Genomic DNA, 17096 nt, shown 5'->3' with positions numbered 1-17096 from the left:
ATATTTATATTTCGCATATTCATCATATTCTACTTCTTTATCCCAGTCATCTTCCGTATGTCCATCTACTGTCTTCTTCCCTTCCTTTCTTTTTTCTGACCCACACTGTTGATCTATGTCTATGTCTTTTATCTTACGTTTTCCCTCTTTCTCTGTCTATATCTCTCTCAACCTTATTTGTCTATATCTATGAGATCCAGTGTGTGTTGTTTGTAGATGTCCTACCTGACGTTCCTCGCGCTTTTCTCCTACACGGTGTTGGTGCGGATGGAGCCGAGACCCAGTGTCCCGGAATGGCTGGTCTTTGCCTACATCTCATCCACAGCTGTAGACAAGATCAGGGAGGTGAGTCTAAAGCAGAATGTTCAATTTTAACTTTTAGGTGGCTGGGATTATTATTGTTCAATTCACACACTATATGTTTTGCGCACATTGTCATCTGCAAGAGCAGGTAGACTGATACGCCAAAATTTTGGTGATATTATGCCTCCTTGGTGGTCTGTCAGTAGTTGTTCCACAGCCTGTGAAGCATGCTTCCCTCAAGGCAGTTCTCATTGTGCTACAATTAGGGCAAGGCTTTGTAAGTGCTTATCAGAACTGTTTTGATCCCAAGCAATTTGGACATTGGTCATGTCCATCATTCAACACCACTGGGGCTTGGAAGAGCAAACAGTATGCAAATCAGTACATTTACTCTGAGGTTACAGGAGGTCAAGGTCCTGATCATGAGGTGACGACTTCGCTATTAGTACATGGCCGGGAAATGAGCATGTGGGAAAACTTTACTAGTTCTGAAATGTAAGGAAGTAGAACTTGAAACTAAAAGGTATCTTATACGACAATCTGACAATTATCTGAAGTTTTGAGCCTCAAAACATCAGGTCAGGTGCAAACATTTAACTTTATATCATTTATACGTTTATTCGTTATGTTATGGTGTGAAACATCTCAGAAATATTCACTGACATGCAACATATACAGTATAATAAAAAATATACTTAACAAAATATGTTTTTGAGTATATTTGACTTCATTTTAGTATTACTGTCTATTTCATACTTTCTTTTCAATGTTATCAGCACAAAATTTATGAGTTGACGTATTCTATCTTTGCTTAAAAAAAGCCCAGGCACCTCCAGCGCTTAGTGGGAGTTAAATGTGTTTTACTATTCTGGATTCCTTCAGTGTCCCAAGCTGTTAAAAAATAAACTGAAGGCCCACTTTATCTGTTTTACTGGAATCAAAGGTCTTCTCTTATCTCTATACCAGTTTTCTCTAAGAGATTGTTTCTTCTTCTGTCTTTCTCAGAGGTGTAAATTAGCAGCGGTGTTGCTAATCATTCACCCAATGCAATTGTTTACAGTACGCTTGAAACGTGACGAACACTGAGGCTGTTTAAACTTAAATATGCATTGGCCAGATGTTATTGTGAGAAAAGCAGTGAGAAGTAACAAGAAAATGAAACATTGATCTTGTACGCTGGAACAGTTTAGCTACATTTCAAGCTGGTTGTCAATGTTTGATGACATTTTTCATTCCATAACTTTACACATTACGACACCAGTGACAGAAAAAACACAAAAGAATAGAATTATATATATATATATATATATATATATATATATATATATATATATATATATATATATATATATGTGTGTGTGTGTGTGTGTGTGTGTATGTATATATATATATATATATATATATATATATATATATATATATATATATATATATATATATATATATGTCCGGATGTATTTGGACAATGACAGAGTTTTTTTAAATTTGCCTTTATACACCACCACAATGGATTTGAAATAAAACAATCAAGATGTGTTCGAAGTGTAGACTTTCAGCTTTCTTTTAAGAGGTTCCACAAAAATATGGCATTTACCATTTAGGAATTACAATCATTTTCAACAAAGTACCTCCATTTTCAGGGGCTCAAAGGTATTTGGACAAAGTGACATAACTGTATATATAACTGTAATTTTAAAACTTGGATGAAAATCCTTTGCAGTCAATGACTGCCTGAAGTCTGGGGCCCATGTTCTCAAAACTCAAATGGAGATTTCAAACTCAAATGGAGGTTTCCTCCCTGGAGATGCTTTGCCAGGCCTTCACTGCAGCCACCTTCAGTTGCTACTTGTTTGTGCGTCTTTCTGCCTTCAGTCTTGACTTTAGTAAGTGGAAAGCATGCTCTATGACTTCTTGACTTCTGTTGATGTTGTGAAGGTGTTTTTCTTCACCAAGGAAAGGATTCTGCGATCATCCACTTTAGTTGTCTTCCATGGTCTTCCAGGCCTTTCGGTGTTGTTGAGCTCACTAGTGCTTTCTTTCTTTTTAAGAATGTACCCAACTGTTGATTTGGCCACACCTAAGGTCTTTGGTATCTCTCTTATAGATTTATGTTGTTTTTTCAGCCTAATGATGGCCTCCTTCACTTGCATATGAATCTCCTCGGACTTCATATTGGTAGCTCCAGTCGAACAGCTGCCAAATGCCAACTCAATAGCTAATATCAACTCCAGACCTTTTATCTAACAAGGGAATGGACCGCACCTGGTCAATTAACTTCTTGTCAGTCAATTGTCCAAATACGTTTGAGCCCCTGAAAATGGAAATATTTTGCTTAAAATGGCTGTAATTCCTAAATGGTAAATGCCATATTTTTGTGGAACCTCTTAAAATAAAGCTGAAAGTCTACACTTCGTTCACATCTTGATTGTTTTATTTCAAATCCATCATGGTGGTGTATAAAGGCAAAATCACAAAAACTCTGTCTTTGTTCAAATACTGGCGGACCTCACTGTACATATATATATATATATATATATATATATATATATATATATATGTATATATATATATATATATACACACACACACACAGAGAGAGAGAATTCCCTGCCCCAAAGCATACCTTAACAATCTTAACATTAGGCTGCTCAGAGAGCACAGGAGATGCAGAATAAGTATGCATTTGAGATTTTATTTATTGGTTTAGCAGCTTTTCATCTTGCTTGCTGCTTTTGCTCTGCTCACAGCCACGCACACACACACACACACACACACACACAAGCTCAGCTCACTGCTAAGAGAAAACATACATAGACACTGGAAGTAACGTACAGGTGTGACACATAAACCAGCTTAAAAAACCTGCTGAATGTTTTCTACCAAAAAAATGTGAAAATTTGCTCTCTCTTATCCAGGTGTGGGTGTCTGAGCCTAGACAGTTCAGCAAAAAACTGAAAATGTGGTTCAGCGAATACTGGAACATGAATGACTTTGTTGCCATCATTCTTTTCTTCACGGGCATGGCGCTGCGCTGGTACACGGGTCTAAGCCACACAGTTGGGCGCATCATTTACTGCCTGGACATCATTTTTTGGTTTGTGCGTCTGCTAGACCTCTTGGCCATTAACCAGCAAGCTGGACCCTACCTCACCATGATCTCCAACATGGTATGTTTTCATTTTATTGATACTGTCCTAAGGGACAATTTTCACACCTACCCAAGGACACAGTCAATTCTTTTAAGTAGGGATGCATCAATACCAATCAACTAGCTATCATTATAAAGAATCAACAATCCTGGTAGCGTAAGTGTATGAACATGGATGTGACATGTCTGCTGTTCGTGGCTATTACTTACACTTAAATAAAATTGATAAATAATAAGCAGTACTCATTACTGGTATCAGTACGGGCAAGTACCAATAATCATGTACTCTTACATGTACCTGGCCTGAAAAAATGGATTCGATGCATCTCTACTTTTACAGAGTCACCTTTTTTTTTTTTTTTTTAGTATGGTCTGGTTTTCTTTCTTTGTATTAGTGTACATGAACCGAACCGAGTAAAGTGTTCATTTACATGTAAATTTCAATGACACGTGTGTGTGTTTGTGTGTGGGGATGTTACAGATGAAGAACATGTTCTACATTGTGGTCATCATGGGCATTGTGCTGGTGAGTTTCGGCACACCTCGGTGGTCCATCCTAAATCCACACGAGGAACCGTCCTGGAACCTGCTGAAGCAAGTGCTCTTCCAGCCCTACTTCATGATGTTCGGGGAGGTCTATGCTGGAGAGATTAACCGTGGGTAACAGAAATAAAGAAATACTTCCTGAGAGAGTAAGAAAGAAGGACATACATACGTACAATACATACAGACAGACAGAAAGACTCATCTGGTTGGAGCCTACACCTCTCCAAAGCCATGCGCAATACTATCGTCAATCGATCGCAAGCCTACTGTGAAGCACATTACTTTTAAACACAGCAACATTCATTGATTTATTCATTAATATTATTTAATATAGACATTATTTAGGAATTTCTACATTTTCACTATTATATTTAAAGTAGGAGATGCCCACTGACAGTATGTTAGATACATTAAGCTTTATCCGACTGTGTGGCATGTAGTAGAAATAATGGATGATAAATAATTATGGACATAGCAAGAATTTGATTCTTTATGCATGTTTTTCCAACATCATGAAGAGTAAATGGATGATTTTTCTGAGCTGAGAGGACTAACTTGTCTGCATTACCCTATGTTGTTGTTGTTGTTGGTTTTTTTTTTAACAGCCTGTGAAGAAGATCCCGATTGTCCTCCCGGTTCATTCCTCAACCCACTGCTGCAGGCCGTCTACCTCTTCATGCAGTACATCATCATGGTCAACCTCCTTATCGCCTTCTACAAGTATGCACCAGCTGTACATACAGTGGCTTGCACATATATTCAAACCCCTTAGAATTTATCCGATTTTTCTGAATAACAAATACACATATTCTTCCTGTCAGTACTTTTTTTTATTGCAATCTCATGTTCTTTTACAGTGACCAGTCAGTTAATTAATTATTGGTCAGCAAGTATTTCAAAGAAAATCAAAAGCTGAAAAATGCTGCTTGTGAAAGTAGCAGGTTCCGGAAGCTCCAGATGAAAGATATTGTCAGTGAAAGACACGGTCAGTCTGAAGGAAAGGAGTGACAATGAAATATGAGGAGAATTCTAAGCTGAGATAATAGAATTTCATAACTAAGGAATAGGGTATTGTATCTAAGGTATAGAAATTGTATCTAAGAGGTTGGACATCCCAATATGCACTGTTGGATCAATAGTGAGGAAGTGGAAGCTGCATCACACCACCAAAACACTGCATAGACAAGGCTGTCACTCAAAACTCAGCACAAAAACAAGACAGAGACTGGTGAGGGAAGCCACAGTGAGGCCAACAGTCACTCTGAAGGAGTACAGTGGCTGAGAGTGGAGTGACAGCAGACAACCATTCAAGAGCTCTTAATTGAGGACTGTATGAGAGGGGAGCCTATAAAAGGCCTATAAAAGGAGTGACCCAGTGAAGATGTGGTTTTTTGGTGAGACCAAGATTAAGACTATTTGTCCGAGACAAGTTTCAGAGCTCTATGTGTGGCGCAGACCTAATGCAGGCCACACCTCAATTAACACCTTTCCTACAGTGAAATATGGTGGTGGCAGCATCATGCTCTGGGGACGCTTTTCATTCTCAGAACCTGGGCTTCTTGTTAGAATTGAACAGAGAATAGATGGAGTAAAATACAGGGGGCTATTACAAGAAAACATGCTTTAGTCTGCTAAAAAAACCTGAGCTTGGGAGAAACTTCACCTTTCAGCAGTACTGTGGTCCCAAACACACGGCCAAAGCAATGCAAAAAAAGGTGAATGTTCTACAGTGGCCAAGTCAAAGTCCAGATCTGAATCCCATCAGAATCTGTGACACTGTTTGAAAATTACAGTCAACAAACAACATCCAACCAACCTGAAGAACCTGCAGCAAATCTGCCAGGAAGAATGGGTGAAAATCACTCCCAAACAGTATGCAATGCTGGTAGGAACTTACCCCAACAGACTTAAAGCTGTTATTGCAGTAAAAGGTAGTTCTAGCAAATACTAGTTTGAAGGGGTTGAATACTTATGCAAGCAGCATTTTTCAGTTTTTATTTTTATTAAGATCTGCTGACAAAAAAATGCTGACTGAAAATTTACTTTAAGAGCATACTGGTCTGCAATAAAAATACTGGCTGGAACAACCTGTATAGGTGTCATTTGTAATCCAGATGAATCTGATGACTTTTAAGGGGGTTGAGTACTTTCACAAGGCACTGTATATAAAACGGATATCAAGCTTAAGGCCATGACATAACTTGACATAATCTGACTTTTTTTTAATCTTAGAAAGTCTGTGATTTACAGGATAATTAAATGCTGATATGTATCCAAGGGTTAAATTTGGTGTAGGGAGATTTGAAGGCTCGGTTTCTTTTATGAGTGCAAACAATGTGGGAACTGCACCATTTCCCAACATTAATATCATAGAAATGTGCTTAAGGCAAGTTTTTGAGAAATCTGTTTCTGTACTAAGGTTTGAATTGATCTAAATTATCCAGATTGTAAGTTTTTAGTATTTTGTGTTTGTCAGATTTGGACTGAAAATGTAAATGCTGAAAACAAAAACGAGTTGAAACAGCTCTGTCATCTCTTTGTGTATGTTTTACACCCCACAGTAATGTTTACATCCACATGAAGACCATATCTAACCAGCTGTGGCGTTGCAACCGATACCGTTACATCATGACCTATCACAAAAAGCCGTTCCTGCCTCCGCCTTTGATCATCCTGAGTCACATGGCCTTGTGTGTGAAGGCAGTCTGGCAGAAACATAGACGGACATCCACACATGACAGAGGCTCTGTCCTTAGTGAGTGTGTGTGTGTGTGTGTGTGTGTCTGGGTATGTTTGTACATCTTGCAAATGTCCCCCCAGGAATAGGAATATCTGACAGTTTTGACCTTGTAGGCTGAGAAAAACTGCTTTTTGACAAAAACTGTAGCCTTTATGATAAAAAAACTAAAAGTGGCAAAAGTGCTTAGATTTAGGCGAAGGCACAACTGCTTTAGTAATTGTGTCAGTAGAACATCCCCATAACAATAAGACAATCCTCATATTATTTATTCAAGAGTAATATGAGAAATTCCATACCATTTTTAGTGTGTATTGTTCATTTCATAGTAGCCATATCACAAATATCAACAGATTGTTCCTTTGAAATTTTTACAATGGCCACTCTTGTACATATTGAATATCTCTCTCTTCCAGAACTGTTCTTGGCTCCTGATGATCTGAAGAAGCTGCTTGAATTTGAGGAAAAATGTGTGGCTGGCTATTTCCGTGACAAACATGAGAACCAGCACTGCAGCCAGATTAACCGGATCCGCCTTGCTGCCGACAAGTACGTCTCCCCCCGAGCCATCGGCACCAACTTCAATTATTTACCTTAAACATATAGACATATTTTTACTTAAAACATTTGCGTGTCAAAGCAATGGGTGACCTATAGAAGACACCAGGGCAGGAGCTGTGACCTCTGGGTTAGAGTCTGAGCAGAGAGCTGTAGGTCAATGATAATGTGGCAAGCTAGCACGCAAGTAGACATTAAAAGCTAAAAAAGTTTGTTATTGTTTGCGTGAACCACATAGACAATATATAATGTCCCTTCACATGGTCAAATTTTGACATTTTCTGCTATATATAATTATGAAAAATACTTGTTTTTTTTAAAATACATACAAAAAGGAAACACAAATTAGGAAAACCTGGAAAGGGCTATCATTTTAAAATCTGATCACCCCCAAAATCACATTTAAAGATTTCATTCCAATTTTACTGAAAGATGCCCAGACTACCTTTACATGTATAAACATTACAAAATTCAAATTTCAAAGAATTATTGAAGTTTTATCTCTTCATGCTAACATCGGTCGGGGGAAATAACTGCTGATTCGTTCACTCTCTTCTGTTTTGTTGATTAAAATTATTTTAATAATGTCGTTTGGTAACACTACTCTACCTTGAACCTACAGGTTAAAACATGTTGCCAATTATACACTAATAAGATGTGAATTTAGATGATTAATTTATGCTCAATAATTTACATAACTAGGTATTAACAAAGCATTTATTCCACATTATCACAACTAATATTGCATTATTATTCATTTTCACATAGCAGATCCCCTGATTCATAGTAAATAAAGCATTTACAAGTGTCTAATTTTTATTAGGTCATTTAAAAACTTTAAAAATTGGTCTGCTGTTCTTTACAGAGCGTGTAAGTGCTCTTCTCTGTTTTGATCATGTTGTAACAGCGCAGTAGCATTGCGGACATTTAAACAGTCGGATTCTAATCTGAATTGATTAGGTTTATGTCTATTTCGATATGCCACATAACTATCCAAAAAGTAATCACACCTAGCTAGCAAGGTTTTAGAATAGACATCTCTAGGCAGACTGACCGCTTGCACAAAACAAGGTTAGAAACTAATCTAAATAATTTCCATGTTATTTTGGTAAAATATATTTATGCTTTTGTAAAAAGTAGCGATGTCAAAGTATATTACTGACAGAAAAACTCAGCTGTTACATGTGAGAGCAATTCACTTCTGCGAGCACTGAGCACTGAGATGTGCACCTCCTTTTGCCATGGTATACACTTTGCTCACAAGTCAAGGTGCCCTCACAGCGTATTAAAGATACTGTTTAAATGCTATAACATCTTAAACAAAAATGTATGTTACTCATCTCTTGGTATTGGTATCCAGCGATTACCAAAAAACATGTACTCATACTTATTTTTTTTTTAAAAAAGACTAGTTAGGACCATGAAAGACTTGCAGCTACTTAATAACCTAAAACAAGTGTGCTAAAAACAGTAACCACTGCTGTACTCTGTGTGTGTGTGTGTGTGTGTGTGTTTCAGGGCAGAGGAGATGATGGGTACCTTAGCCGAGGTATCTGAGAAGGTCCAGTTCATCCAGGAGAGCCTGCAGACGCTGGATGCTCATCTTGGCCAGCTGCAGGACCTGTCTGCTCTTGCTGTGGATACCCTTAACCTTCTTTCGGCATCTGAAAACAGGCAGCAGGAAGCTGTCCACCTTGGTCCCAGTCCCCGATTCACAGTCATGTCCTATTCACAGCCGTCTTCCATTGAAGGGCATGTCACCCCGAGCCACATCCCTTCATCTCCAAAGGCTTATTTCAGCAATCCACCCTCCCTGCCGCGTGGCCTAGCCCATGGCAAGTCGTACAATTCCTTAGAGCTTCCGCCAGGGGGTACAGGCAGCTTCTTTGACAGCAAGCTCAAGTGGGTGCTGGGAAAATTGGAGGCGGAGCACAGAGGTCCAAGATGGAGACTTGGCGGAGACTCGTCCATAGGATTACGTCTCTCGCATGGATCTCTGTCCAATTTGTGGTCAGACCTGCACGGGTCACCTGGGCAGTCATGTGCCAGCTCTCTCACCACAGTCTGGGATCATGATCCACACCATCTGACCAGCCAGGAGGGGTCCATGGAGGAGGAAGAGGATGAGTATGAGGATGATGATGTGTTTATTGACACTAGAGCCAAGAGAGACAGCGTGCTGGGCATTGTGAATCCAGCATTCTGTGGCGATAGTGAATTAGCCATGCCCAGACAAAGCCGTTTCGGCGGGAAGTTTGCCATAGAGAGAGAGCTGGGTCATAGCCGCTCGCTCTCTGCTAGTGTGGAGACATTGGCCACACCCACAAAAAGGCACAGTGCTCCAGGGGAACCCATACCACTGCATCCAGCCCAGAAGGACAGAGGTATTGTGTCTTTATTTGACATCATACTGCAGGTCAGTAGAATAAAAAAAAAGCACAATGTGTCATTCATTAACAAATTAAAAAAAAAAAAATATTGGCAAATCAATGAGATATAAGAGGAATAAAACACCTCAGAACATGCTGTTATAGGAAACTATTTAACTTCTGCGTGGTCATGGCATCACACCACCCTGTCGTAGATTATTCCTTACTATATGTATGTGAGAATCCATGCGAAGAAGTTTAATAGTGAAATTACAATTGCTCTATGTTCAACATCCCAAAATCCTGCGTGTTAATCCAAAGACAAGAGTGTATACAAGACAAAGACATGCAAGTCACAATATTCACAGGACCATCTGATAAGAGACAGTGACATGTTTAAAGGTATGGGTTGAATTGTAAAAGAATGATCATGACAACAGGTCTATAGTTTTGGTGATTGGGACCCGACCAGAATTTTGAGGTGTGGTGGTTCAAGTCAAGTAAAATGGGATCAACTCCGATGTGAAACGAAAGGAGGATTGAGATTGATGATACGCAAGGGATATTTAAAATATACAGTATATTGTGTACGCTAAGAAACGCTTTGCTACCGCTCAGCACTGCATAATGCGCGTGCTTCATGATGGATTTAGTCTCATAGACTCATAAGTAATTCCAGACCAAATTTCAGCCCACTGTCATACATACTCCTGATGATTTTATACCCAGAGTATCAAGAAATAATGTTTTCTGAAAGACCAACAGTGTAGTTTTCTCTGTCGTAACATGCTCCGCCATTTTCAACAAATGCAAGTGACGTAGCGCACCACAGCATGCTTCATAACGCAGTCCAGCTAATTAAAAAAAAAGCAAAAGAAAGAAATTTATTTGATTTATGTTTATTTATGTTTATCTGTGTGTCTTGTCACTGACAGATGTCTACAGAATCTTTGAAAGAAAGCGATCATTTGGCCGGAAGTGTGTCAAAATCAAAGAAGGAGAAGCAACTGATGTAAGAAAAGACATTTTTTTAATGATTTTTTTTTAGCCTTATTCCACTTTATTTCCATACCGTATCATAGACTGTGTCGTAACATTGGCTATGCAGGTGAGAAGACTGGAAAGGGATTCGAGTCGGAGGAGCAGGCGGAAAGGGAAGGGAGTGGCTGGACGTAAATTCCGAACATCTGTCAGTCTGTCTCAGCTAAGTATGCCCATTACTTATTTATGTCTAGTTTGATAGTACGATAGCAATACTGGAATCAATACAGTGATTTTACACGTCATTGTTTTCATTTTTAGATTTCGATCACGTGGATTTCTTACAGAAATCCTTTACTTTGGGTCAGGTGAGATATTTTTTAAAGCATGATTTACAGTATGTCCTGCTTAATATTTAAATAAATAAATAAGGGCAGGGATTTTAGGCGTCTACTGGAGACAATCCTGTTTATAAGGCTAATGACTCGGGTGTAAATATCCGTGACTTCTTGAATACAAGAGCTTAAAATCTTACATATTAGAAAGTGCAGTTATGTTTTTTTATGAGTTGACATTTAATAACTGATTATGTAAGTTTATCTCCAACAGAACACAAGAAGCCCTAGCCAATCAGTTTGGAGCAGTTGGGCACGCTCGGCCAGCCGTCGTTCCTCGTAAGTTGCACATCACAAAAAAAAAAGTACACACACAGTATTTCTCACATTACTGTTTTTTTCTACTAAAATGAAATTTTGCTTTCATCTTCAATCTAACCTAACTGTCCTTACATTAATAAAATTAAAATAATTGTTTGTGTGTTATGCAGTGTGCAGAGCTGGGTAGCAGTCGAACGTAAGTATTCACAACCTTTCTTTTTGCCTTTTTTTTTAGAACGATTATTTCAGTAATCGCAGAGTTTGAAAGTCACCTTCTTTTTGTCTTTGTTCCGATCTGCTCAAACTTCTGCTGCCGTTTCAGCTCGAGCTTCTGTGTTTAAGTCACCTGAAGATTTGGACCCGCATTACTCTGGCAAGTTTGGCTCGGTTTACATTATATTTATTTTTCCATGCCTGGCTGTCAGTTAAAAGAGGCCCTCTGTGACTCTCATGGGCTTAGTACGTGATATAGAATAACTTTTGTTTGATTTGATTGTGCAGCTATGGAGAGGAACAACCTGATGAGATTAGCACACACGATACCATTCACACCGGTGTCCCTACTGGGTGAGTTACACTACACTGTTTCCCTGAGAAAATGCTCTGATCTGTTATTGCACTTTATATTCTACCACAGCACTGTTGTATTCTCAGATTTGATTGGTCAGATTTTTTTTTCCTCTAAAAATTGGTCCATTACGACTTGGTAAGGTGAGAAGAGAAGCTGCTTCTCACCTTAACAGGATCATCATTCATGTCTTTGGTAGATATTAATGTTGACGTGGTGTCTTCCCTGCATGTTTAGGAGGAGAGGAGGTGTACGTCTACACTCTGGAGGAGTCGCAGCCCGACTCCATGCTCTCCAGCGACTCCTCATGGTGTCAGAGAGGTCATGCGGCTGTGCTGCAGCCCGTGTCGGAGCAGGGAGTGCTGGATGGCGGGCTGCGCCGTGCTCAGTGGGCGCTGTGCACCTGGGCCGAGGAAGACGTGCTCAGACCTGGCTGCGTGTACGTGGTCAAGTCCTTCCACGAGGAAGTGGTGCACATGTGGCAGACAGAGTTCCCCAACAGCACCACGCTTCACCTCTGCTTGAGGGTAATAACAACAACTATTTATATATAATAAGATATATTATCCATATTATCCATCATTATCCATCCATCATGTTATCTGAGACACACACAATGTGTGTTCTCTGTACTGCTCTGAGAAAAAGAAAAACTTCTCTGGGTTTAATGTTTCCCCTTAAGGCAAAATCTAAAAGATTAAAAGAATCTTCAAGGACGTAATAATGTGTGTGATTTCGACATTATTAGTATGTTTCTGTTCTACTCTCTCATATTCTGTTCTATACTGTTATAATGTATTCTTTTATTTTATATTCTATTTTCTATTTTATTTTATTCTGTCATATTCCCTTCTATTCTCTAATAAAGTATTCTACTATATTGTCATATATTCTATATAGATTATGTATACTATTTTGTTGTATTCTATTTAATACTGTCATAATGCTTTCTATTCTCTTATATTTTATTCTGTATCGTCGTGTCCTTTTTCTATTTCTGTCATATTGTATTTTATACTATTATATCATTCTCCTCTATTCTGTATCGTCCTGCTGTAGCTTTGTCTATTCTATTTCTATCCATAATGCACTCTGTTCTATTCTTTCTGTCATACTCTATTTTATCCTGTCATTCCATTCTATTATGTTCTTCTGTTCTACTGTATTCTATTGTGTTGTATTTTATATTATTATTTCAGATTCTCTCTTCTTTTCTATCACATTTGATTCTATTCTATTCTTGTAGGAAATCCAGCAGCAGAGAGCAGCCCAAAAGCTCATGCAGGTCTTTAATCAAGTCAAACCCAGCTCTATTCCTCATTCCCCCAGGTAACTTACACCGCAGACGTGTACATGTGTGGGTGCGTTTAGGGTCCATATATAAATATTAAAACCAGTGCTTTCATTTAAATAAATGTGCTGTGGTCTTTTATTGACTAACAGCCAAGGCTCTCTGTTTAAAAGAGTTTTTTTTAAAAAATACTGAAATAATGACAGTTCTTGTTCTTGTTCTGGTTCTCTGTGTGTGTGTGTGTGTGTGTGTCCCTTCCTTAGATTCCTGGATGTGTCACTGCTGTGCTGGCAGACTAAAGGCCAGTGGCTTACTATAGAGAGGAGCATGAGCGGTGACTTCATGAAGTACAACAGTAAAACAGGAGAAGAAATCACACCCTCTTCTGGCCTGGAAGAGACAGTGTTGGCTTTCTCACACTGGACTTACGAGTATACTGGCAGAGAGCTGCTGGTACTTGACTTGCAAGGTATATGCATATATATTGTCTTATATTGTGTTTATTGATATTGATAATTCCTGTCAAATGATGTCAAACATGAGCGTTATATTAATGCTGTCGCTCTTCTCAGGTGTGGGGGCGGAGCTGACAGACCCCTCTGTGATCAGAGCAGTTGATAGGTTAGTTTTTGAGAGGAGATATAGTGTAAATTAAGTAGAACATGTTATACATATACATACATACATACTTATTTTTGTATTTATTACTATTTACAGCACATGCTCTCCATGTTCACCTTTCTACACATATTCTCAGCTGGTGTATCGTGTTTTTTTTGCAGATTTTGCTCAACATAGACCCATTAGTTCCTGACTTTTCAGGGGAACGTGTTTCACCTTGCTAAAGATTCTAAGGAGCAAAATTAGCTTTTTAAACACCTTTATTTAGTTACCTTAGCCACTTAGTTCTTTTCCACTGATTGTGTGTGCTTATGAATGTCATTCAATTTTATGTCTATCAGTCTTAGACAGGTCCATTCAACCAGAATCCAACCCATTTTAATAACAATACTAACAGTAATTAGTAATAATAGGGCTGTACATGCAAAATTAACAAATATGGGTGGTTACATATTAATCCTGGTGTAAATCAAATTCAATTATTAAATTACACCACTGCACACTTGCCAGTGCTGAAGAATTAGACTATATACTACAACTACTTGTTGTAAAGCTATCTTAGAGAACTACTACACCACAGTGCTGTTGAAGGCTGATTGGTCAAAAGATGTTGATTAATTTTCTATAACAGCAGCTTTGACATATTTATATGAACGTGCTCATTCTAATATGTTCATGTTTGTATAGTAACAGAATTTAAAACAAAGAAAAATATAGAGTATAATTGTATAATAAAGTGGAAAACTTCTCAGAGATGAAGCAAACGCATGCTGGATGTTACGTTTTGCAGTTTCTCATTAACAAGTGGCTTTTAAGTTATAAACGATTGTTTATAACCGTATTGCCATAAGTGAGAACAGGAACTAACTTGTTCCATAGACGTTCCACCATATTAAATGTAACTATAAATGAATAGGAAGTATGAACGTAAGATCCATTTGCTTTTGACCAATGTCAAAAACAGTCCAGGGTGAAAACCAGGACAGAAGACCTGCAGAGATCCAAAGCACAATCCAAAGAATAGTCACGAGGGTTAGCACGGTACAAAAAGTAGGTATCAACATCAGAATCCACAACCAATAAGGACTAGGCATAAAGCATAAATCACAAAAGGCAAGGCAGGGTCATACGCTAGAAAGCTTAACAGAATAACAAGGTGCAAATCACAAATGAGAGGCAAATTGTAAGACTTCACACAGAAGCACAAAAGTCCATGTGCTTTTATATTGTGCAAACAGGAAGTGCGTAAAGAAGAAATAGCTAGAAGGCTGCTGATAGTGCCCTCTGGTGTGTTGGAGGGGAAATGTCCAGCCTGGGTGCTACATTTAATAAACAAAAATGTTAAATGTTGGCAAATTGCTGTGGAGTAAGAGGACTAAAACACTTTGGCACATGCTGTTGAAAAAAAAAAAAAAAAAAAGAATCCAGTTCAGGGTGGAAGCATAACTCTGCTTTGCATCAAGCCATCTGGTCGTAGATTATTTTCCTATAACAGCACACCCCCAGAGTGTTTTATTCATTAATTATCTGTAGCTTTCAGCTGAAATCTGCATAAAGCACGTGATTTTCTTGTGTGTATGGTATGGTAGATGAGTAGGATCTTTGTTTTTGTAGCGCATCCAGAAAATTGCCGTTTGGCTTGGCCAATTTGGGCGTTGATGCAGTCCGGAGCTTTGTCCTCAAACATACCTGCAACTCGTGCTGCGAGAAACTTGGCCTTACAGGTGAGCTGTTGTTCTCTTTCTTTTTTTTTTCTTTCTTTCTTTTTCTCTCTCTCTCTCGCTTTCTCTCTTCTCAGAAACACTCAACCAGTGTGTCTGAACTACTAACTCGTATCAATGTAGTGAATAACAAAACAGCAAACTTCAAATCAAACAAGTTAAAAAGTTAATTCTGTTAAGCCAGAAGGTGAGAAAACAACAACAACAACAACATAAAAAAAAAAAGGCTTAATGAGCTGGAAGTCATTGCATCAGCATGACTACAAAAGCATGCAACGTGGAGGCGGAGCTTCCTACGTTTGGCATGTTGAGAGCTGTCTTTGATAACATATTTAATAGCCCTTTGTGCGTTCACTTTGATTAGATATTAATCATTCTCTCAAAGATGAGACGAGTTGACGGTCTCGTATCACGAGAGAGCACTCTGTTCAGAAGTGGTGGGAAAAAAAAAACAAATAAACACAAAAAAACGCCACTGTACTTGTTCAGAGGTTCGTACGTGCTTTTTCAGCACACTGAATCAAAACAAATTATTCATTATAAATCTTCGTATTGGATCTCATATAGTGTCATTCATTTATTCATGCCCATTATGTGTGTGTGTGTGTGTGTGTGTGTTTGGCTCATCAGATTTGCGGAAGAGCAGCAATCTTCACAAGTCAGCCTCTGGAGAGTATGTCAGCACAGGTTGACCTTTGCTCCGGAAGTGTTTATTTTTTTTTTCCACCTGGTGTGTACTGAATTTTTAACCGTAATACAAAGAAACACAAAGCGATCCACTGTCATATTGTCCATGCCCCTTATACACATCACACAATACAAACTGTGACTTCTGCCATGAGTTCATTACTCATAGGAAAGCTTGAAGGATGTTATTAATATCTATAGGATTGATTTGTACAAATATCCTACAACATCATGGCAATCTAGATTTTCTTAAACATTTTGTGAGTGTACAGAAACTGCACACAGACTGTTGATTTGGGGAGCTAATATTATGTTTCTGTTAAAACTTAAGTTATCAACAATAAGCTGATGATATAATAATCTGATCCATCTGCATTTCTAAACATTAACTGAAGAACTGGACCTGCGTCTGCAGGATTTTATATATTGCCATGCTGCCACCTGATTGGCTGATTGGATAATTGCATGCATGTGCAGAAATGCAGGTGTTCCTATTAAAGTGGCCAGTAAGTGTGTGATTGGTGTGATTACAAATCACACGTAAGTTCAATCATCTTTCATGCGACATTTATGGAGCTCTGGTTGTCGAAGTGAACAGCATCGGAGGGACAGTATATGAGATGTCACACGACGAACTTTGTGCCAGTTACATTTACAAATCATGCAATTATTATTATTATTGTTTGTTTTTTTTTTAATATTGTTGCATTGCAGAACAGTGTAGATCACTTTGTATAGACAGAGCACAGTGTTTAACATGCAGAACAAACAAGGTTTATGGTTAAATAAAAATGAGCCAGAGGTTGTGTCCATAAAATTGTCTTTAATTCTTTCCCCCACAAAGAAATGTCTACAAAAGCGATAAAATATCCTTTAACAAAAGTCCTTTGCCTGCTATGTACAACTCAGA

At 38.4% G+C, this 17096-nt stretch overlaps 1 protein-coding gene across 3 annotated transcripts in view; it reads left to right on the top strand.

Moving 5' to 3' along the window:
- The window catches only part of trpm6 (transient receptor potential cation channel, subfamily M, member 6), a 45721-nt gene extending 28733 nt beyond the window's left edge, over nucleotides 1-16988 (top strand). For 2 of the 3 annotated variants that reach the window (XM_034298881.2, XM_026939625.3), the window contains exons 22-41: nucleotides 217-345; nucleotides 3219-3470; nucleotides 3933-4107; nucleotides 4603-4717; nucleotides 6559-6752; nucleotides 7151-7283; nucleotides 8811-9676; nucleotides 10597-10673; nucleotides 10770-10869; nucleotides 10964-11010; nucleotides 11252-11316; nucleotides 11469-11494; nucleotides 11621-11671; nucleotides 11800-11865; nucleotides 12104-12393; nucleotides 13113-13195; nucleotides 13421-13626; nucleotides 13730-13778; nucleotides 15393-15502; nucleotides 16130-16988. In XM_034298881.2, coding sequence (XP_034154772.2) covers nucleotides 217-345; nucleotides 3219-3470; nucleotides 3933-4107; nucleotides 4603-4717; nucleotides 6559-6752; nucleotides 7151-7283; nucleotides 8811-9676; nucleotides 10597-10673; nucleotides 10770-10869; nucleotides 10964-11010; nucleotides 11252-11316; nucleotides 11469-11494; nucleotides 11621-11671; nucleotides 11800-11865; nucleotides 12104-12393; nucleotides 13113-13195; nucleotides 13421-13626; nucleotides 13730-13778; nucleotides 15393-15502; nucleotides 16130-16191 — 3096 coding nt within the window. In that variant the 3' untranslated portion in view covers nucleotides 16192-16988. Of the gene's footprint in view, nucleotides 1-216; nucleotides 346-3218; nucleotides 3471-3932; nucleotides 4112-4602; nucleotides 4718-6558; nucleotides 6753-7150; nucleotides 7284-8810; nucleotides 9677-10596; nucleotides 10674-10769; nucleotides 10870-10963; nucleotides 11011-11251; nucleotides 11317-11468; nucleotides 11495-11620; nucleotides 11672-11799; nucleotides 11866-12103; nucleotides 12394-13112; nucleotides 13196-13420; nucleotides 13627-13729; nucleotides 13779-15392; nucleotides 15503-16129 lie in introns of those variants that run through there. The other variant, XM_026939629.3, reaches the window with a different exon arrangement.
- Nucleotides 16989-17096: the final 108 nt, after the last annotated feature.

This window comes from Pangasianodon hypophthalmus, chromosome 24, assembly GCF_027358585.1.
Source record: "Pangasianodon hypophthalmus isolate fPanHyp1 chromosome 24, fPanHyp1.pri, whole genome shotgun sequence".
In the NCBI taxonomy this organism is placed as follows: domain Eukaryota; kingdom Metazoa; phylum Chordata; class Actinopteri; order Siluriformes; family Pangasiidae; genus Pangasianodon; species Pangasianodon hypophthalmus.
Note: the sequence above shows the minus strand (reverse complement) of the source record. Positions and strands in the feature narration are given on the sequence as shown.